General features: G+C 38.5%; 2 protein-coding genes across 4 annotated transcripts in view; one reads left to right on the top strand and one right to left on the bottom strand.

The window, feature by feature from the left end:
* NGR-A19 (neuropeptide receptor A19) overlaps positions 1 to 19,501 on the bottom strand; it is a 77,110-nt gene that overhangs the window by 29,873 nt on the left and 27,736 nt on the right. The gene's annotated exons all lie outside the window — the stretch shown is intronic.
* LOC149502384 (uncharacterized) lies at positions 15,301 to 18,018 on the top strand. Its single transcript, XM_089729992.1, has 4 exons — positions 15,301 to 15,333; positions 16,334 to 16,426; positions 16,775 to 17,021; positions 17,657 to 18,018. Exons 1-4 carry the CDS (start codon positions 15,301 to 15,303, stop codon positions 18,016 to 18,018), a joined length of 735 nt encoding a protein of 244 aa, XP_089586118.1.

Raw genomic sequence — 19,501 nt, 5'->3', positions numbered from 1 at the left:
TTACTGCTTCACGGCAGAAATAGGCAGAGTGGTGGTACCTACCTGCGCGGACTCACAAGAGGCCCTACCACCAGTAAAAACTCGTACATTACTCGTTAGCCCCGTAAACTTATCTACGTAACAAGTAAAGTAAAAAATTCAATTAAATAATAAAACTGTCAAATGCAATTCTAATTTTTTTTTTTTTTTTTTTAAGAGATTTTATGACCTGGTAACTAAGACCTTTAAGTCATGTCTTATTTTACTTTATTTTCTTAATTCTATGAAAAATGATAATATGGAGTGAAATGAAATGAAGATGATTAATTTGAGACATTAATCAACTGGGATGAAATTTAATGAAATGAGATGATATGGGATGAAATATAATCGCAGTAAAATGGTGGTCATTTACTGAGATTTTTTCAGTGGACTTTTTGGAGGAACCCGAGAAGTTACGTCCAGCAGCTTTGTTTCATTTTCCCACATTTGTGCACTTTCACAGATATTAAACAGTTAATAAACCACCATTATTACACATTTAAACCTGAAGAAACACTAAATAGACAAAATAAAACAAATCACACAACTTCACTCCTCGCGTTCCCGCCAAAAAGTCTTCTAATTTTTGTGACAAGCAATGATACCAACTTGGGAATTTTCTTCCTAAATTCAAGAAGTTTTCAAGGTAACGTTTTTGAAGATTCCGTTGTATAAATACGCTAGTCTACTAATTTTTACGAAGGTCTTATTATTTATAATATTTTTATTGCCTAATGTAAGAATGAGTCTCTTAAAGAAATAGAAACGGCATAATCTGAAACATTTAGGAACCGCTTTTCCATGCGAAAAATTGTCTCCGTCTAGCAACACATATTTTTTCAGGTAGAAAAATTAAACTAAATCTAACTAACAGAACACCGCGCTGCTGTGGCTCAATAAAAATAAGAAATTTATAATAAAATGTATCTTTTCAATGAGTAATTTATGTTGTTTTTACAGGAAGTCTAAGTTTGCGCTGCGTTAAAATAACACGTCGAGATCACGGCGCAATATATGGAATGATCAATCATATTATAAAAACCGCCAATAATAAATAAATTTTTGCTGATTTACTAGACAGAGCACGTCGATATTTCACTACCGATTCAACCGGAAGTAAAGAATCAATCATACACAAACTAATTTAAAGTATCATAGATCATTTCTAAAAGTAATGTTGGCATCGACGCAGATTGAATTTAGAGCCGTGGATTGGAATAAGCGCCAGACAGACTTCCGAAAATATTCCCTATGTTGTATTATTGGTACATCTAATATAATAATATGCTATATTATTGATGTGAATACTCCGCACGAAACATTTTTTTTTTTGCTCTGTAAGCGTTTTTAAACCAGTCATCCGATTGCGATCAAAGGTAATATAGCTAATTCAACAAAGAATGTAAAAAATGCGCAGCGCATTATTAAAATTAAAGTCGAAATAGTCACAGCGAGGGTTTTTTTTTTGCTTAGATGGGCACACGAGCTCACAGCCCACCTGGTGTTAAGTGGTTACTGGAGCCCATTGACATCTACAACGTAAATGCGCCACCCACCTTGAGATATAACTTCTAAGGCCTCAGTATAGTTACAACGGATGCCCCGCCCTTCAAGTCGAAACGCATTACTGCTTCACGGCAGAAATAGGCAGGGCGGTCGTACCTACCCGCGCGGACTCACAAGAGGTCCTACCACTAGTAAAAATAGCCGGGTATCACTTGTAAGTTTTTTGGTGATTAGCATATTATATTGCCGGTATTCCGCCTACACGTTGGGGACGGTAGGCGTAATTTGTGAAAGATAAAGCGGCTAAAACCCCTTGTCACACAATAACTTGCGAACACAGCTTAAGGGCCAAAGTGAAGATTCGTGCTGAGCATATGTTCCCCGCCACTCCTTCACACCAGATACCGAACCGGCGATGGTTGTCAGACGAGCTTCATGCCCACCCAGTATTAAGATAAATTTACTAATTTGGTACGACTTCGAGGTATTTGTAAATAAATACGTGTTAAATAAAATAACATTTAGCTAGGAAAACTTATGGACAATTACAACCAGGTTCAACGGGCTACCGATTTATGATACAAAAACTCCAAATTTGTGGTAACGACCTGTAAGTACGTACGGTCTCAACGTTCTAAGCATATCTGCAGCAAAATAGTTAGGAGTTGAAGGGCATTTAAAGGGTAAAACCGCGAATTTCAAATAGAACCTTGACCTGAGTTACCTTAAAACTATATATTTTTTTTTTTTGGTCAGGAGGAAATCGCCGGACTTCCGCCCTCCACTGGGGACGGCGGGCGGAGCATGTCGGAGTCGAACCGACTAAAACCTCCTGTCGCTCAACAACCAACGTCCAAACCTCACATGAGACAGAACTCATGAAAAGGCAAAGGGGGGAAAGTGAAGTGTTTAGTGCGGAGCACATCTCTCCCTTCACCCTCCCCCTCGGGACGCCGGACTGGCGGTCGTCGGCGCCACGACCACCAGCCCTCTCGGTCGGCAGGCTATCCGGAGCCCGCCTAGATGGCGCCGGTTAGAGTGAGCTATCCTACGGAATACCCCGCTGGGTCAGAACCAGCGTGGGTCGAGGATAGCCGGCCTTCCATCACCCGGATGCTCTTGCGTAAAACGCGTGCAGAGCAGCTTGCACGACGTCTTCTTAGGTCCCCCTCGCCGGTCCCCAGACCGACATATGAGCGGGACCCGAAACACTTAGAGGGCCAGGGCTTGGGCGATATCCGCCTCCCTGGCCCCCGCTCGACGGCGGCGGGCTTGCGCGTCTCTAACGCGCCCCGCCGCCTCCTTCTGCGAGATGGTGCACTCGCAGAAGTCGAGCATCGCCTTCCACGACTCGTCGTCGCCGAGCATCGATGCCACAACACTCGGCAACGACAAGTCGTTTCCTATTTTTGCGACGAGGACACGGCGCCACCCCTCCCATGCGGGGCAGGCGACGAGCGTATGCTCTGCCGTGTCCAAGTCGCAATCACAATGGTGGCACTCTGCCGTCGGCTCGGCTCTGATCCGGTGCAGGAACTCACCGAAGCAACCATGCCCAGTGAGAACCTGCGTGAGCCGGAAAGTGAGGCGTCCTCTGTCACGATTCACCCAATCCACAAGGACTGGGCGAATCGCCTCGACGGTCCAACGACCAGCCGAAGGATCGGCCAGCCGCCTGGACCATGATTCCAGCACGGACCGCCGAGATTGGGCCCTCCGCGCTCTGACCACACTGGGGCTGGGACGCGCCACGCCCCGGGCACGAAGGTCAGCCCGCCACTGATAGTCAGCGGCGAGCGCCTCCGCTTCCAGAACCCAAGGCGGCGTCCCAGCCAGTACACACGCCGCCTCGAAGGAGATGGTGCGATAACCACGAATGACCCTGACCGCGATGGTGCGTTGCGGCTTTTGCAGCAGCCTCGCCACCCCCACGGCCAGGGACTGGCCCCACAGGGGCGCCCCGTATAGGGCCATTGATCGCACCACTCCTGTATAGAGACGGCGCGTCACCTGGTCAGGCCCCCCGATGTTGGGCAGAAGCCGGCTTAACGCGCCGGCCACCCCCAACAAACGAGGGACCAGGTTCTGAAAGTGAGCACGGAAGGTCCAACGACTGTCCAGAATGAGGCCGAGATACTTCAGCTGCACCCCGACCCCGATACGGACGCCTCCAACCACGATATGGGCATCGACAGGTGGCACTCTCCGGGGCCTGTGAAACCACATGGCCTCGGATTTACTGAGCGCTACGTCGAGGCCCAATCTCCTGATTTTGCCGACGACATGCGCCACCCCAGCGGTGGCAAGACGGGCAGACTCAGCAAAACTCCCTCCCCGGGCCACGACCAACGTGTCGTCTGCGTAACAGATTACGCTCAGGCCCGGGAGGAGGGCACCCCTCAGCACCCAGTCATACCCGATATTCCACAAAAGAGGGCCGAGCACCGACCCCTGTGGAACACCGCGCACGACCGGGAACCGGTGCACGATCCCACCGTGTCCGGTACATGTGACCGATCTGTCTTCCAAATAGGAACCCACCAGCCGGCGAAGGTAGGGGGGCACTCCGTGTCTTTCTAGCGCCGCCCCTATCACGGACCAGGACAGGGTGTTAAATGCATTGGCGATATCGAGCGACACCGCCAAAGCCACCCCGCCCCTGGAGATGGCCTCCTCCGAGAGGGCCCGCACGCGAAGGATCGCGTCCACCGTTGAGCGGCCCTCTCGGACCTTAAAACTATTTATGATGATTCCGTATTCTATTACCAACCGCCCATGTGCACCAACGAAAACAAATTACAAATTAAAATAAAATTAAGTAATCAGAATATACCTAAGGTTTTCGTATGAAACATTCATTTAAATTAATGGTTGACGAAATACAGGATGACGTCAAACCGGGGCGTTCATTGGAATATGAGGCGGAAAACAGCTTTGACGGGTTCGTTGCATGCAAATCTAACAGCTTTAATAGATCATATTTATTTATATACTGCATAGTAAAGTTTACAAACAAGTTAATGCAATAAACAAATATATGCAAGAATTTATTTAAAAAGACGATTTCCAAATAATTAAATTTGACAAAAGCAAATAAAACATATTTTCATATTTCAAATAACAGCTTAAGATTTAATTTAATTCGAAGAGAACAAACTTCATAAGTTACGATCTTACGAGCACTGGACCGAAAAGTTTCGGTCTTCACTGAATTTATGTCAAGTTTCAATATATTGTTGTTTATAAATAACCGGAACATCCCAACCACGTTCCGCTGGGACGCTCGCTAAATATAGTATGAACTGCTATTTGCTCGAGGCTAAAAGTAACGTAAGGACGTAAACAGCGAATGTACAATAGTTCCAACTTAATTGAATTATCAACGCGCAAATGCGTTTTGTACTACTCGTATGCTCTTCGATTAGATTGGATATTACAATGAGATAAATAATACTAGTGTTCGCCTAATGATCGAATTGACCGTAATCATTAATATCTCAAGATTTGTTTTTATTTATTTATTGTTTAGGTAGGTGATCAAGCTCACGGCCTACATGGTTTTGTATTGTTACCGGAGTCGGATTACCTTAAGATTTGAGATATATGTTTCAAACGAATTTCTTTCATTTATTAATTATATTATAATATATCGAAAACCTAGTGCACATTCGGCTTTTGGGCTCTGAAGTAGGAAACTTCCGAAAGAGTAAGAATTTTCGAAAGAAGAAATTTATTGTGTTTAAATTTGCAATTGTGTTTAAAATGTTTTTGAAGATTAAAATGAATTATTAAATAAAATGATTATATGCCTAAATTGTAATCTAAATTACGTTAAAAATTTTGAATAGTCGACTCCGTGAGAGCTGTATAAAATTATTTGTATGAATGAAAATTTGTGGATTCAATCATAAAAACTGAAAAGTAAAAATACAAAGCATTTTTCTTGTGTTAAGGTCACCGGAAACACGTACGAGACAGGGACACGTCTACTCAGAACCCGAAACTATACAAATAAAATACGTACGTAAAGTAAAATACGAAACCGTAGAAAAGCTGTGATAGATTTTCTTTTTTGCAAACAATATTTACAACCTTAAGAATGAAAATCTTTTTTTATTTATTTTTTTATTTCGTCGATGGATGGACGAGCTCACAGCCCACCTGGTGTTAAGTGGTTACTGAAGCCCATAGACATCTACAACGTCAATGCGCCACCCACCTCGAGATATAAGTTCTAAGGTCTCAGTATAGTCACAATGAATGAAATTTAACTTTGATTTTGAAATGTTTGTCGCGTTTATCTCGCATGGTGTATGTTTGTTCGAGCGCGCATCATATTGCGCAAAGGTAAAGGGTGATTTTTTAATATCTATAGGAAATGATTTAAAAAAAAAACACATCAAATTAAAAAAAAATCATGATATCTTTATTTGAATCGATAGTACGGTTCGTATAATTTAATGTTTGAAGATTATTTCATGAAAATGTTGACCACGGCTGCGCCTCAAACGGTCCATCCGCTTAGTCCAATTTAGGCATACTCTTTCCAACATTTCGGCTGGTATCTCACGAATAAATGCTTCAATGTTGTCTTTCCATGCGTTGATTGAAGCGAGCTTATCAGCATAGACATGAGCCTTAACATAGCCCCACAAAAAATAGTCTAAAGGCGTTAAATCGCACGATCTAGGCGACCAATTGACCGGTCCCAAACGTGTAATAAAAAAGTGGATCTTCCGTCAACTTTTCAAGAGCCCATTCACCAAAAATTCTGCGTTGTGGTAGGTCTTTCGGCTGCAATTCTTGCACCAGCTGTATTTTGAAAGGCTTCACACCTAAATCCTTTCACAAAATTTTCCACGTTGTTGAGTAACAGAGGCCCAATTGCTGCGAACGTCGCCGAATCGATAATTGATGGTCATCGCTAACACTGGCCGATACAGCTGCGGTATTTTCTTCAGTTCGCACTGTACGTAAGCGTGATGGTGGTTTAATGTCCAACAATGTCAATTTGATGCGAAATTTAGTCATAATAGCCCGAATAGCCGCTTCAGTGGGTCGATTAAACTGACCATAAAATGGAAGAACCACGCGAGATGAACTTTTTTAACAGAGCACGCATTTGGTAATAAAATTTAATGAATTGTAAGCGTTGTTCGTTTGTAAGACGATTCATGGTTAAATTATATACCAAGCTGAAGATGTTTGACAATAACACAAAACACGAAACATACGTGAGCTTTCAAAATCAGTGTTGCCAAAAAGAAAATAGCTAAAAAATCACCCTTTATATTGCAATTTAACTTTTTTCCTACCTAATCTGGTAGCCTTGAGAGGCTATGCCAGCGTAACCGTTCGAACGTCAACTTTCTGAACAATGTGAAACCTTAATTAGTCGTTACCACGATACAATAATATAGGGACTTGTTCCGAGACACAATTACAAAAAATAATCGTAGAAACTATTTAATCATATTAAGGAACAATAGACATGGCATTTTAATAAATTGTAGTTTCTTTTTTTTGTTAGATGGGTGGACGAACTCACGGCCAACCTGATTTTAAGTAGTTACCGGAGCCCATAGAAATCCACAACGTAAATGCGCCACCCTAAGGTCTCAAGTATAGTTTCAACGGCTGCCCCACCCTTCAAACCGAAACGCATTACTGCTTCACGGCAGAAATAGGCAGGGTGATGGTACCCACCCGCGCGGACTCACAAGAGGTCCTACCACCAGTAAAGACGCAATGTTATTACACGATGCTATTCCTTCACCGTGGAAGTCAATTGTGAACGTTTGTTGAGTACGTATTTCATTAGAAAAATTGGTACCCGCTTGAGATTCGAACACCGGTGCATCGCTCAACACGAATGCGCCGGACGTCTTATCCGTTAGGCCACGACGACTAACCGCTAACCAGCTGCTAAAATCTTCATACTTTTACAATATAAATCCCTTAGAAACACCTATTTAGATTGATGTAGAATGAGGTATTGTAATGTAACTCTAACGTTCAGTTTCTAATATAATCCTATTTAGCTTTACGAAATACCGTTGGATTTTTTTGCAGATCCCTTATTTTATCTCAATATTGCCTCAAGCAGGTTTAGAATTTATCTGATATGCCTAAGTTTAACACTGTTGATACAGATGTTGAACAGTGTCAATTAGTACGCCCGGGGGGACGTTCGACTTTGAATAATTAAATCTTAGCAATGACGTCTTCGTAATCAAAAGAGACACGCGAGTAACCAATTTTCTTATTCGAACCTAAAGAAATTTATTTAAAACTGAGTTTATTAAAAATATGAACTTGATGAATCGAAACAAACATAGACGATTACAACTCAGACCGAAAATACGCTTAAGAAAATAGTTTAAAACCTATAATCATATTCTTTCATAAGCACATATTATTATAAGGGTATTTAAAAAAAAAATCTTCAATTAAACTACTGTCGTTATCCTTATGTATGTTTTGCTCTTATTTAGTTTTACTGGAAAAACGTTGTGATATAAATATTTAAAAAAAGGCATGGCAGCCGTATAGTATTTAATCATCCCAGTGAGGTTATATATTTCTGTTGCCTCGTGAGTTTACACATGAAACGAATGAGCAATTTTCTTAGTATGCGTCTGAAAATATGAGACTTTCAAAGTTAAATAAGCTTTCGACTAATCAAATCTATTGTTACAACAACGAAGAAAGCAAGCATACGTATCTCGGGAATCTAGTCCGGGTATTATCTTTGTTCATAGTTTGGTTTAGAGGCTCATATTTCAGGTTGCTATGTGAAAAAAATAAGTGAAAATTAGTGTTGTTGTGAATCAGAATACTGTTCTTACAACTTACAACGATTGGGCCTTATTTAACACAGACTAAGCCCGTATGATAACAAAATACGGTAACATTTGGACACAAAAGTCTATGATAAAACTGATCATAATTTGGATAATAGATAATTCTGCTATGGTTGGATCTGAACCGTAGCTTACTCGTGCCTTAATCGACAATTGGCTTCTGATTTGGAGGGCCTGTATTTAAAATCATATCCAATAACTTTAATAGACTAGAGTAGATTTTATTGAAAACGTTAAAGATCGGAAAATTTTGTACAATTTAATGTCGCGCTTGTGACAAAACTCATGCCCCACCTAGTTTTAAAACTTGTAGCACACAATACAACAGTGTTATGTGTATGTTTTCCCTTAAATACGCACTCACCATGGTTGTTTACGTGAATCGTTATAATTAATAAATATTCTGTACTAGTTACCGCCCCATAAATAACTTATCTTTATTTACGCAATAACTTATACATCGTTTACAACAACATGTAACAACAACGCCTGTTGCTGTTCCGAAATTGTAAGGTTGATTCCATTTATTTTTGTAGAAACATTTTCTTCTTTACGCGCTATTTTATTGTTATCGTTCCGCGGTGAGAGCAAACGAGTGTTATTTTCCATTTTGTATTTTTACGTTATTCTATTGAGTTTTATGAGACCGATTGCATGCATTAGGTTTCTTGAGAATGTTACTGTAACAGGGATAGCGAGTTAGAACATAGATATTGCCTAGATATACCCACTTTTTTTCACCAAAACCCTACACAAGCGAACACGTGAAATAGGACAAATCAATGGTAAATTTCTTGGCGTTCATGCTGTAATATCTATGAGTTCCAGCAGTACCCACTTTGCAAGAAATGGGCCATGAGACTTACCAATTTACGCAAAAAAAAATTAAAGCATTAAAAAGTCGTTACAAATATTTAATACAAAAACATTCTGCATTACATAATGTTCTTTTCATAAATGTACACAAAATATCCCATTGCAGTGAGAAAGAGTTTTTCGCCGATTTCGTATTGATCGGAATTGGTTTTAAACTAGTCTATTATACTACATTTCTTAAAAATAATGATCAATCTGCGTTTTTGAATTTTTATTTCTTCCTTAGACGTTTTTGGACGGACGAAGGTCGTGGCCGACCTAGTGTTAGGTGATTACCGGATCCCATAGGCATCTATAACGTAAATGCCGCCACTCACCTCGAGACATGAGTTCCAAGGTCTCTGTTTTTACGGCACAGTTTGTTTAATGTAAATAGTACGCACGTTCTCTGCGGTAATAACAATTTTAATACTAATGATACAGTGGTTTTAGAAAAGCTTTTTGACTCTGGTTTCCCACTAAGAATTTCTATCACAATGAAAAAAATACATGTATAGTAAGATTTTTAAAGTAATATCTACGAGCTCCAAATCAGAGGTTATAATTTTTTCTTGACATATTTAAACAACACTAGAGGTCCCGCAGTAGTCGAAATTCGACTATAATTAATTGGAATTGTAAGTTTGTACACTATTATGATTGTATTTTATACTTCTATAATCACAAATTTCGCCAAGACTACACTATAAAAAATATTAACAAAGACAAACAATACTTAATCTATTCTCAATTTGACAGCAGACGTCAAGAACAAAAGTTTGACAGTAAATAATATGCATGCATGCGTGTGTGCGTCAAATACATGGTAGGTAGTGTGTGTAATGTTTTCCTTATTGATTTAATGTAACTTTTATGCATTTTTTTTTTAATATTAGCATTGTGCACTTCTTCTCTATATTCTTTATAGGTGTGGAAAATTTCATACTCCTCCGTCCGCGCAATTTTCGTAAAAAGGGATACAAAGTTTTTGCTTCACGTATTATTTAAACAACATGTATAAAAGTGTAGGGGAAATAAGGTACTCCGTAACAGAAAAAAACCTTTTGAAACAAATTTTGTGTTAAACATCTTACATTGTTTGGTATAAAAGTTTATTTCCAAGCAATGACTTAAGGTGAGCGCGGACGGAATCACGGGCGCAGCTAGTAAAAATATAAAAGTACGATAAAAAAAAGAATCTTTGAAACAAACGTTTAGGGACTTTAGATTTAGACTAGTGATGTAATATCTAAAAGAATATACTAAATTATTTACCAGCCAATTTTCTTGTTACACAAGCAGTTGATTTAACGCCCGAAATAAAATTTGACAAAACACTTCCAGTCACGAAATGTCTACATCATTTTAACACATTTCAATATTTACTCGTAATTTTGCTCCACGAACCAAAAATTTTAGACGTAACTGAAAATAAATATTGTAGATTTTACAAAAACGAATAAAACTGGAATAAAAATAACATTAGGGTTTTATTCATTTTCCATTTACACTATCATCACATTTATATTTACAAACATTACAGATTACATTACATATCGAAATATCTTTGAACAATTTTCGTGGCTCCGTTATGATTTAATCTCGATTTCAAATTGTAAAATTTGAAATACGCTAGTTTTTCAATTTTTATTTATTTAAAATCTAATATGTCTAACTCGGTGGCGCAGTTATTAGCGCCTCAGTTTACTGGGTTGACAGTTGTGGGGTCTTTGTTAAATATCCAAAATACATTCAAATAATACCAATACATGTATGTATTTGGACGTATTTAAGTATGTATATCAGTCTCTGGTTCCCATAGTAAAGGGAATTCCAGTAGGGGGTCCAGATGATCGTGCGTGACTTTTTACCAGCCAATATTATTTAGTGATGGTAGGTAAATTGTAAGCTCGCTCGGTTAGATCACCTGTTCAGATTTATAAATTAGAATTTTTAGATTTTAAGAGTTGTTATTACAATATCACAATACAATCGACCTTTGGTATGCAATTGACACCAGATGGACCCTAAGCTCGCCTGCAAGAAACGAATACAGATCTATATTTGAAAACCTCATACAACTACCTATTTAGATAATTATTTGCATACGCGGAAATTATTGGTACTAAATGCTCTCTTTACACTTAGAAATACTCCATCACATATTCTACACTGCAAATACACATGAAACTAGCCAATGCTCCTAAGAAATATCAAGAGATTTTTAGATATTAATTGAATTGATTTGATTACAGAATCTATTACTTCTATCGAGAGTTGTAATCAATATCAAATATACATATATTCTGTATTCGGAACCATATTGTAACGGAGTATTTTTTTTATTTTTTTTATTGCCTTTGTAGGCAGACGGGCATACGGCCCACCTGATGGTGAGTGGTTACCGTCGCCCATGGACTTCAGCAATGCCAGGGGCAGAGCCAAGCCGCTGCCTACCGCTTAATACTCTCCACAAGCCTCGTTTGAAGAAGGACATGTCATAGCGCTCGGGAAACACCGTGGAGGGGAGCTCATTCCATAGCCGGATGGTACGTGGCAAAAAAGATCTCTGGAAACGCACTGTGGATGATCGCAGTGGCTCCAGGTAGTATGGATGAACTCTACTCCGGTGGCGGGCGGTGCGATGGTAAAAACGAGATGCTGGTATCATCTCGAACAATTCCTCAGAGCACTCCCCATGGAACATACGGTGCAAAATACAGAGGGAACCGAAGTCCCTCCGCAGACCCAGAGGCTCCAAACGAAACGAGTATGGTAACATCAAGCTAACAGCGAGCATAACATGATATTCCCATTTAAGTCGGTCATGTAACGTTTTGCGATTGCTGAGTTACGAACAGAAAGTGCATCCTCTAGTCACATAATTTCTGACATGATAAATGCGTGGATTATTAATAAATTATTTCATCATTGAATCTCGTATCTTTTATAATAATAAATCATTCATAGCCTTCCACACAGGTTTAGAATATTATAGGTAAATAAATAAAAGGTGAAAGAATAACATCGTGTAATAAAAATCAAACCCGCAAAATTATAATTTGCGTAATTACTCGTGGTAGGACCTCTTGTGAGTTCGCGCGGGTAGGTACCACCACCCTGCCTATTTCTGCCATGAAGCAGTAATGCGTTTCGGTTTGAAGGGTAGGGCAGCCGTTGTAACTATTCTTGAGACCTTAGAGCTTATATCTCAAAGTGGGTGGCGCTGTAGGGTGACGTTGTAGATCTCTATGGGCTCCAGTAACCACTTAACACCAGGTGGGCTGTGAGCTCTTCCATCCAACTAACCACCTAAGCACTAAAATAAAAGCGGGAAAGGAAGTGACTCAGCTGATGCCATTCAAAGTGGCTGCATGGAACAGCGCTGGTTTTCAGTCACCCCGTTCCCCTTGGGTTTGAAGGATTTAAGGCTGGTAAGGTTACGTGTGCACAGACTTACTAAACGTGGTATAAATTACAATAACAATAAGAAGCAAAGATAAAAATTAAATTAAAAGGTGAACTCAAATACAAAACACACACCACTGTAAGAAAGCCCCGGGAAAACAAAGTTATGAACACAGAACAAAAGCTCTACCTACTAGTGGGTGGTACTACCTACTAATACTACCTAGTGGGTGGCGCATTTACATTGTAGATGTCTATGGGCTCCAGTAACCACTTAACAGCAGGTGGGCTGTGAGCTCGTCCACCCATTAAAGCAATAAAAAAAAACTACTAAAAAGTTTTTTTACTGTTTAAATAGAATTCATCATGCAAGTGGCGAAACTTTCGTGCATTCAGGTCATTAATAGTATAATTAATAACTTAGTTGTTCATTAAGTCGCTTCCGTTCCGTGATGCCTTGAAAGCTGTGATTTTTTCGACTACATATCTTCTCAATTTCTGGTTAGGCGTCATTTTCTTTTCTCGTTTTGCAGGAAGAAAAGGGAAATCTAAATTCCTACGCATCCTAATGTAATGTGTAAAATTTCAGGACAAAAAACCCTCGAGTAGCCTAAACCACGATATGCAAACAACAAATTCTGATAAATGCGTAATAATTCCTTCATAAGTCCAAGGTAAATATTCGAGAAAACCTAACATGCGTTTGAAATAACAAAGCATTTATTTTCAGTATTTCTCGTTCCAAAATAAAGAAAACGTTTGTAAACGAAAAACCAAGAAAGATGAAAGTTCCCCTTTCAATCAGCCCTGTGTGACGTATTCAGGCAGTGTGGGATTAAAATTGGTTGAAATCAAGCAATTTTATACAAAGCTTCAATTAATTCGACCGACCAATAAAGATTTGAGAATGAACTGTCCAAATTACTAATAGATATCTTTGAAAAAAAAAAAACATTTTTATCCATTGTTCTTAAACACGAATTTGTTAAAACATTCTTCAAATTTTAGGTCCATTGATAATTTTTTAAATGAAATCTATTATGTCCATACTATAAGCAGAAAACAAAAAGAAAACGCTTTGTGTAATTTGCTGTCTAATCAGTGACATTTTAAGATTAAGTTTCATTTAAATTATATATTTTTCCTCTTTTCTTTCCTATCTTGTTTTGTTATTAATAACACGAAAAAAATGTACAATAACTAATAACTAAACAAAAAGAAAAGAAAATCGATTGATAACATAGGAGAAAATGGTACCCAATATAGATAAAGTTTCTTGCTTTGTCGAAACTGTCAGCACTCGGTAGAACTGTCGCAAACATAACAGACTGTTTTAGCTCTTCGGATGTTAAAAAGATATTAATCATGTATTGAGAAACTTAAATACCTATATATATTTTAAATACGTAAGTACCTTGCCACAAGAGTGTACCAATTATTAACAGTTTCATGAAGAGAAATTGAGTACTATTTTGATTTTAAATTAGTGGTAAAATATAATTATGAAAACAAATCACATTACTCACTTAATAACTCTGTAACGTTTTAATAGTGGATTTCGGTTTGTTATTAAAATTCCGAGAAAGAAAATATTCGCCCTTCATAAATCATTTGTGTCCAAGATCACCCTTCAACTGTTCGTGAGCAAATGGACGCGAACAAGGAAAGGGTTTTTGGCAAAACACCGCATTTAGTTAGAATGATGAATATGTTTATAAAACTGTAATTGAATTTGAATCTGAATGATCCACCCAGTGGTCCTTGTTATCTGTAAACAATAGATGACTTGTCTGTAACAGACATTTTATGTAAAGTCCGGGACGCTTCATTATAGATGCCTGTAAAGGTTAATGTGAACGTGGCAGAACACGTGACTGACATATAGATTTGGTAGTTTCTTAGTAGACTAAAGGCTCTTTCTGCCAAATTTTAAAACGCCTTCCTTGAATTGCACCAATGGCCTTCCTATGTCTTCTTCCCCGTGTGCTATTTCGAGAGAGAAATAATCAAGAAAAGTTCATGCAGGTGATTATGCTCTAGCAAGTGCAGACACTAATGCGGCATCTAAGTAAGGCCTCCAAACTCGTCATATAAACAAGACCCTTTCGTTTGTCACTTTGTATCTCTGGGCAATTCCAACGAAATTGTGAAATGAACGAATAAAGAAGGTATACTCGTAGAAGCTCCTGGGTTCTTTATTTTTGGGCAAGTATTTTGATTTAACGCGACTGATATACATTGTGTTAATGTAATACAGTAAATGTAGCACATCTATATTAGAAGTATCGGAGAATGGCAGAGAAGAACCTCAATAAACTGCTCACCACTAAATATTTCTCGCTATTAATTTCCTCTTATGTTATTAGTAGAATGGAGTAAGCCATGTAGGATACGCCACCATAATAGATATGTCTATTGCAATTGACATATCGTATTTGTGTCTCTTTCTGTCTAGTATGGAATGAAATATGAAATAGTATTAATGTTCGACCGTGATAAATTTTATTATCTCGCACTACCGGAACTATTAGTGTTTTTTTTATGATCAACAAAACGACCAGTACGTGTACAAAGATCGTTACCAACAGCCGCTGACGATATCCAATATATTACATATTGATATTTCTTCAACAACACAAGGTCAATAATGGAACATAAAGCTAATGGAACTTTCGGGACGGCACGTTACGCGAATTCCCGACCTAGTCGTTCGGTTTTAAGTGCAGTATACCGATGTTTATAAATTCTGAGAATTTTGAAATTACGGATGGGATCAGACCTTACACTGACTTGTTATATTGCGCTTAAAACATCAGCTTTATTCGACCAGGTTTTCTTTGTTTAGGTAAGTGAACGAGATCCTCGGCCCACCTGTGTTAAATGGTTAGCGAAGCCTATAGGCATCAACAACGTAATTGCGACATAAGTTCTAAGTCTCAGTTTTACAGTATGGCTATAATGGCTGCGCCATCCTTCAAACTGAAACCCAATACTGTTTCACGGCAGAAATAGATAGGGTGGTTGTATTTATCCGCGCTGGCTCATAAGACGCCCTGCCACAAGTAATAATTATAAAAATTATAATTTTTTAGGGTTTGATTTTTTTTACACCATAGTAATCATTAAAGAACATTTGTTAAGTACGTATTTCATTAGAATAAATAATTATTATATTTTAAATTAAATTATTAAATGAATTATTGATCTTAATGTGCTAACACATTTTTCACTAAACGCAAGGAACATCTTATAAGATACAAAAGTGGAAACTGCAAAACATAAGTATATAATTTTTTATCCAATGACATAAAATTAAAAACTGCAAATCATCCCGGGTGAACCCTTAGTCCAGCAAAACCGTTTATTACAGCATTACATACGCAATCAAACAAGAAATTCCAAACTTGTTACGAAAATTAAATGGCATATGATTGAGAGCACAGAATGTGGTGAAAAATGTAGAAAACAAGTAGTAAATAAAATGATAGAAATTAAAAATATGAGTGGACGAACGGTGAATGAATGTTGGAATGAAATGGCTGAGTGCATAAGGAATGTGGCAAAAAGTGTGTTTGGGGTGTCAACAGGAAAGAAAAACAAAGATAAATAGACCTGGTGGTGGAGCGACGACGTTCAAAAAGCGCTTAAAGAAAAGAAAAAAGACTTTTCATGAATTTCAGAACACAGATTTGGTCACGAAAGAGAAGTTGAAGACAGCATATAAAGAAAGCAAGAAAATTGCTAAAAAGGCTGTAGCTATTGCCAGGGCTAAGGCACAAGTTGCATTATAGTCACTAGAAATATCTGAAGGACAAAATCACCTGTATAGGATAGCCAAAGCAAGAGAGAAGGATAGAAGAGATTTTAACCACATTAAGTGCGTGAAAGATAGTGCTGGAAGAGTGTTAACAAATGATGAGGAAATAAGATATAGATGGATGAAGTATTTTGAAAGGCTGATGAATGAAGAAAATGACTGGAGTGGTGAACTACAAAATGTTCCGATAAATACTGGCGTAGTAAGGGAAATAAGTATGCAAGAAGTACGAAAGTTTGTACAAGATATAAAAAATGAAAAATCTACTGGATATCATGATATCCCAATTTTGGATGTTTCGAAGTTTCTGAAAGTCGATGGATGGACGTGGCTGACTTTATTCTTCAATAAATTGTTCCAAGAAGAGGCCATGCCTGACGAGTGGTGCAAAAACTCACTCGTACCTGTATTCAAGAACAAAGGTGACGTACAGGTATGCAATAACTATAGGGGAATAAAGCTCTTGTCACATAGTATGAAGGCTTGGGAGAAAGTGATAGCGAGAAGAATGAGAGAGGAGAGTGAGGACCAGTTCGGATTCATGCTGGGACGTAATACAACGGACGCCATTTTGTCGCCGCACAAGTAAAAAACTTCAGAGGTGTCAAGGGACACCCGGATGGAACGAAGTTCCTTTCGATTAATTAGTGAAGGAATTGTAAATTTTTTTTTAAGTTATAATAATAAATTACGGCATTATGAAGAAGAAAAACCAATACTATGAACTAAATTACTATTGTTGAAACGCTATCTCGAGAAACTGTACTCATTACGCGGACCAATCGGATACGAGCAATGTCACGCGATAAGCGCCTACACGTTGATTGGTCAGAATGATGGATCTAAAAAGTGTCGTGACAACTTTTCGTAAGAATTTTTTCCGTCTAGCCCCTTTCACAACGCGCGATAAGGAACTTCGTTCCAAAACTTGCACACGGTGTTTGTTGATTTGGAAAAAGCGTATGATAGGGTTCCCCGTGAAGTTCTGTGGTGAAACATGAAAGTGAAAGGAGTGCCAGGAAAATACCAGCGACTAGTTCGAGCTATGTACGGTAGAACCAGTACTTATGTATGCTCCACAGCTGGTGATAACGACAAGTTCAGTTTCGCGGTACAACCAGGTTACACCAGGGATCAGCTTTAAGCCCTTACCTGTTCATCGTAATAATGGATACCCTAACATCAGACATGCCGGAAGAGGCGCCCTGGTGTATGCTATTCGCCGACGACATTGTTCTCGTTGGAGAAGAAAGGCCTGAATTACAGAGGAGACTGGCAAAATGGAAAGAAAGGTTAGAAAACGTGGGTTTGAAGATCAGTCGAACAAAAACCGAGCATATATTCTGTGATTTTGGTGGTTCTTCAGACTTCACGCCAATCGCCTTAGATGGTGTATCCTTGCCAGTCTGCTCCGACTTCAAATACCTTAGCTCTATACTCCAGAACGACAGCAACATAGACCGCGACGTAGCGAGCCGAATAAACGCTGGTTGGGTGAAATGGCGACAGGTCTCTGCAACAGCATGTCATCGTAGAATACCCCTTTAGCTCAAGGGAAAATTTTTCAAAACGATATACCTGTCTTGCTGTATGGATCTGAATGCTGGACGACGAAAGTAAAATATGAAAGAGGAGTGCATGCGGCAGATTTGCGAATTTTGAGATAGATGTGTGGAGTGACAAGAATGGATAAGATAAGGAATGAGTATAACAGAGGAAGTGTGAAAGTAGCCTCGCTGATTGATAAATTAAAGAGCGGATGGCTAGCGTGGTATGGACATGTGATGCGTAGAGTGGAGATGCATGTAGTTACTAGGACGTGTATGGAAATGGAAGTGCAAGGTAGAGGGGGAAGAGGTCGACCGAAGAAGACATGGATGGAGTGTGTTAATGAATAGAATAGAAGAAGATTGATCTTAATGTAAGTTTATTTCATAAGACGCCGGCCTCCTTTTAATACAGACACTATTGTGTATTTGGACGACGAAATTGGTCTCTAAGGGTTATTGTTATAATTTAGAACAAAAACTGAAAACCAACCAAACAAAACTCGTACATCTATAGCCGTGAAAAGTTCATAAAATCACCTGTTTAATTTAGCTACTCTCGTATTCTATGTATGAAGTAGATAAATTAATTCAATACGACAACGCTATCTAGCGCTTATTGAACCGTATACAGTGAAGAGGTTCGGAAGAGTGGAATGAGAGCGGTCCAAACAAAGTTTCGCTTTAAATAAACGTATGAGAATATTATAGCAAGTGCTTCACAGTCAATGTGAAAAACAGTTCTCACGGCGGACGCTAAATCTTCCTAAATCTATAAATCTCTAAAGCTCTAAATTGTTTTCAAACGAAAATAAATATTTAACATTAACCGTATTCTAGTACAGTCTATGTAATTACATATGTAATCAATGAAATCAAAGGAAATACAATAAAATCATGTATAATCTACATAATATTAGGATCTTCAAGGACAACTACTTATCAGAGCTTCTTAAGCCTTCTTTTACTTTCTTATCTTTTCCTTTACCATATTAATCATTTATATTTGCTTCAACCTATTGATCATACAATTATCATTAATCATTTGGGTTACACGAATTTAGAAACTTCCACCAATAGTCATTCCAAAAAGGCAACGAAAAACGGAATTTTTACAAATAACATAAGTAACATGGTATTCAGACAGATTGACGGGCTAGTCATTACAAAGGTTTAGTTTTCTTTCAATTGGCTACAGATCGCCAAAGTGAAAGTAAATTATTTTTTGGTTGCAAACAAAACAAGATAAACCCAACTTCGAAGATACTTTCAAAGTAGTTAAGTGAAGCAGCATTTCGGTAAAATTTCAAGTTTATCGAATGTAAAAAGGAGAACGAGGATCCCTAGAGTTTGTCCGTTTTCTGATAGTTTATTCGGTTCTAAATATATTTTTACGCGCTGGGGCTCGGGATAAATAAATGTTCCACCAAAGTACAATATAAAATTTAATGATCACTTAGAACACACACACTTTAAATTTCTCA

The sequence above is a fragment of the Bombyx mandarina genome, chromosome 09 (assembly GCF_030267445.1).
Source record: "Bombyx mandarina strain Sakado chromosome 09, ASM3026744v2".
Classification (NCBI taxonomy): domain Eukaryota; kingdom Metazoa; phylum Arthropoda; class Insecta; order Lepidoptera; family Bombycidae; genus Bombyx; species Bombyx mandarina.
This window is presented reverse-complemented; position numbering and strand designations above follow the sequence as displayed.

Coding starts and splice junctions, on each gene's coding strand:
- LOC149502384 (XM_089729992.1), top strand. CDS start 15,301: ATGGAACATAAAGCTAATGGAACTTTCGGGACG. Junction 15,334..16,333: donor CTAATGGAACTTTCGGGACG/GCACGTTACGCG, acceptor CATGAATTTCAG/AACACAGATTTGGTCACGAA. Junction 16,427..16,774: donor TAGCTATTGCCAGGGCTAAG/GCACAAGTTGCA, acceptor GATGTTTCGAAG/TTTCTGAAAGTCGATGGATG.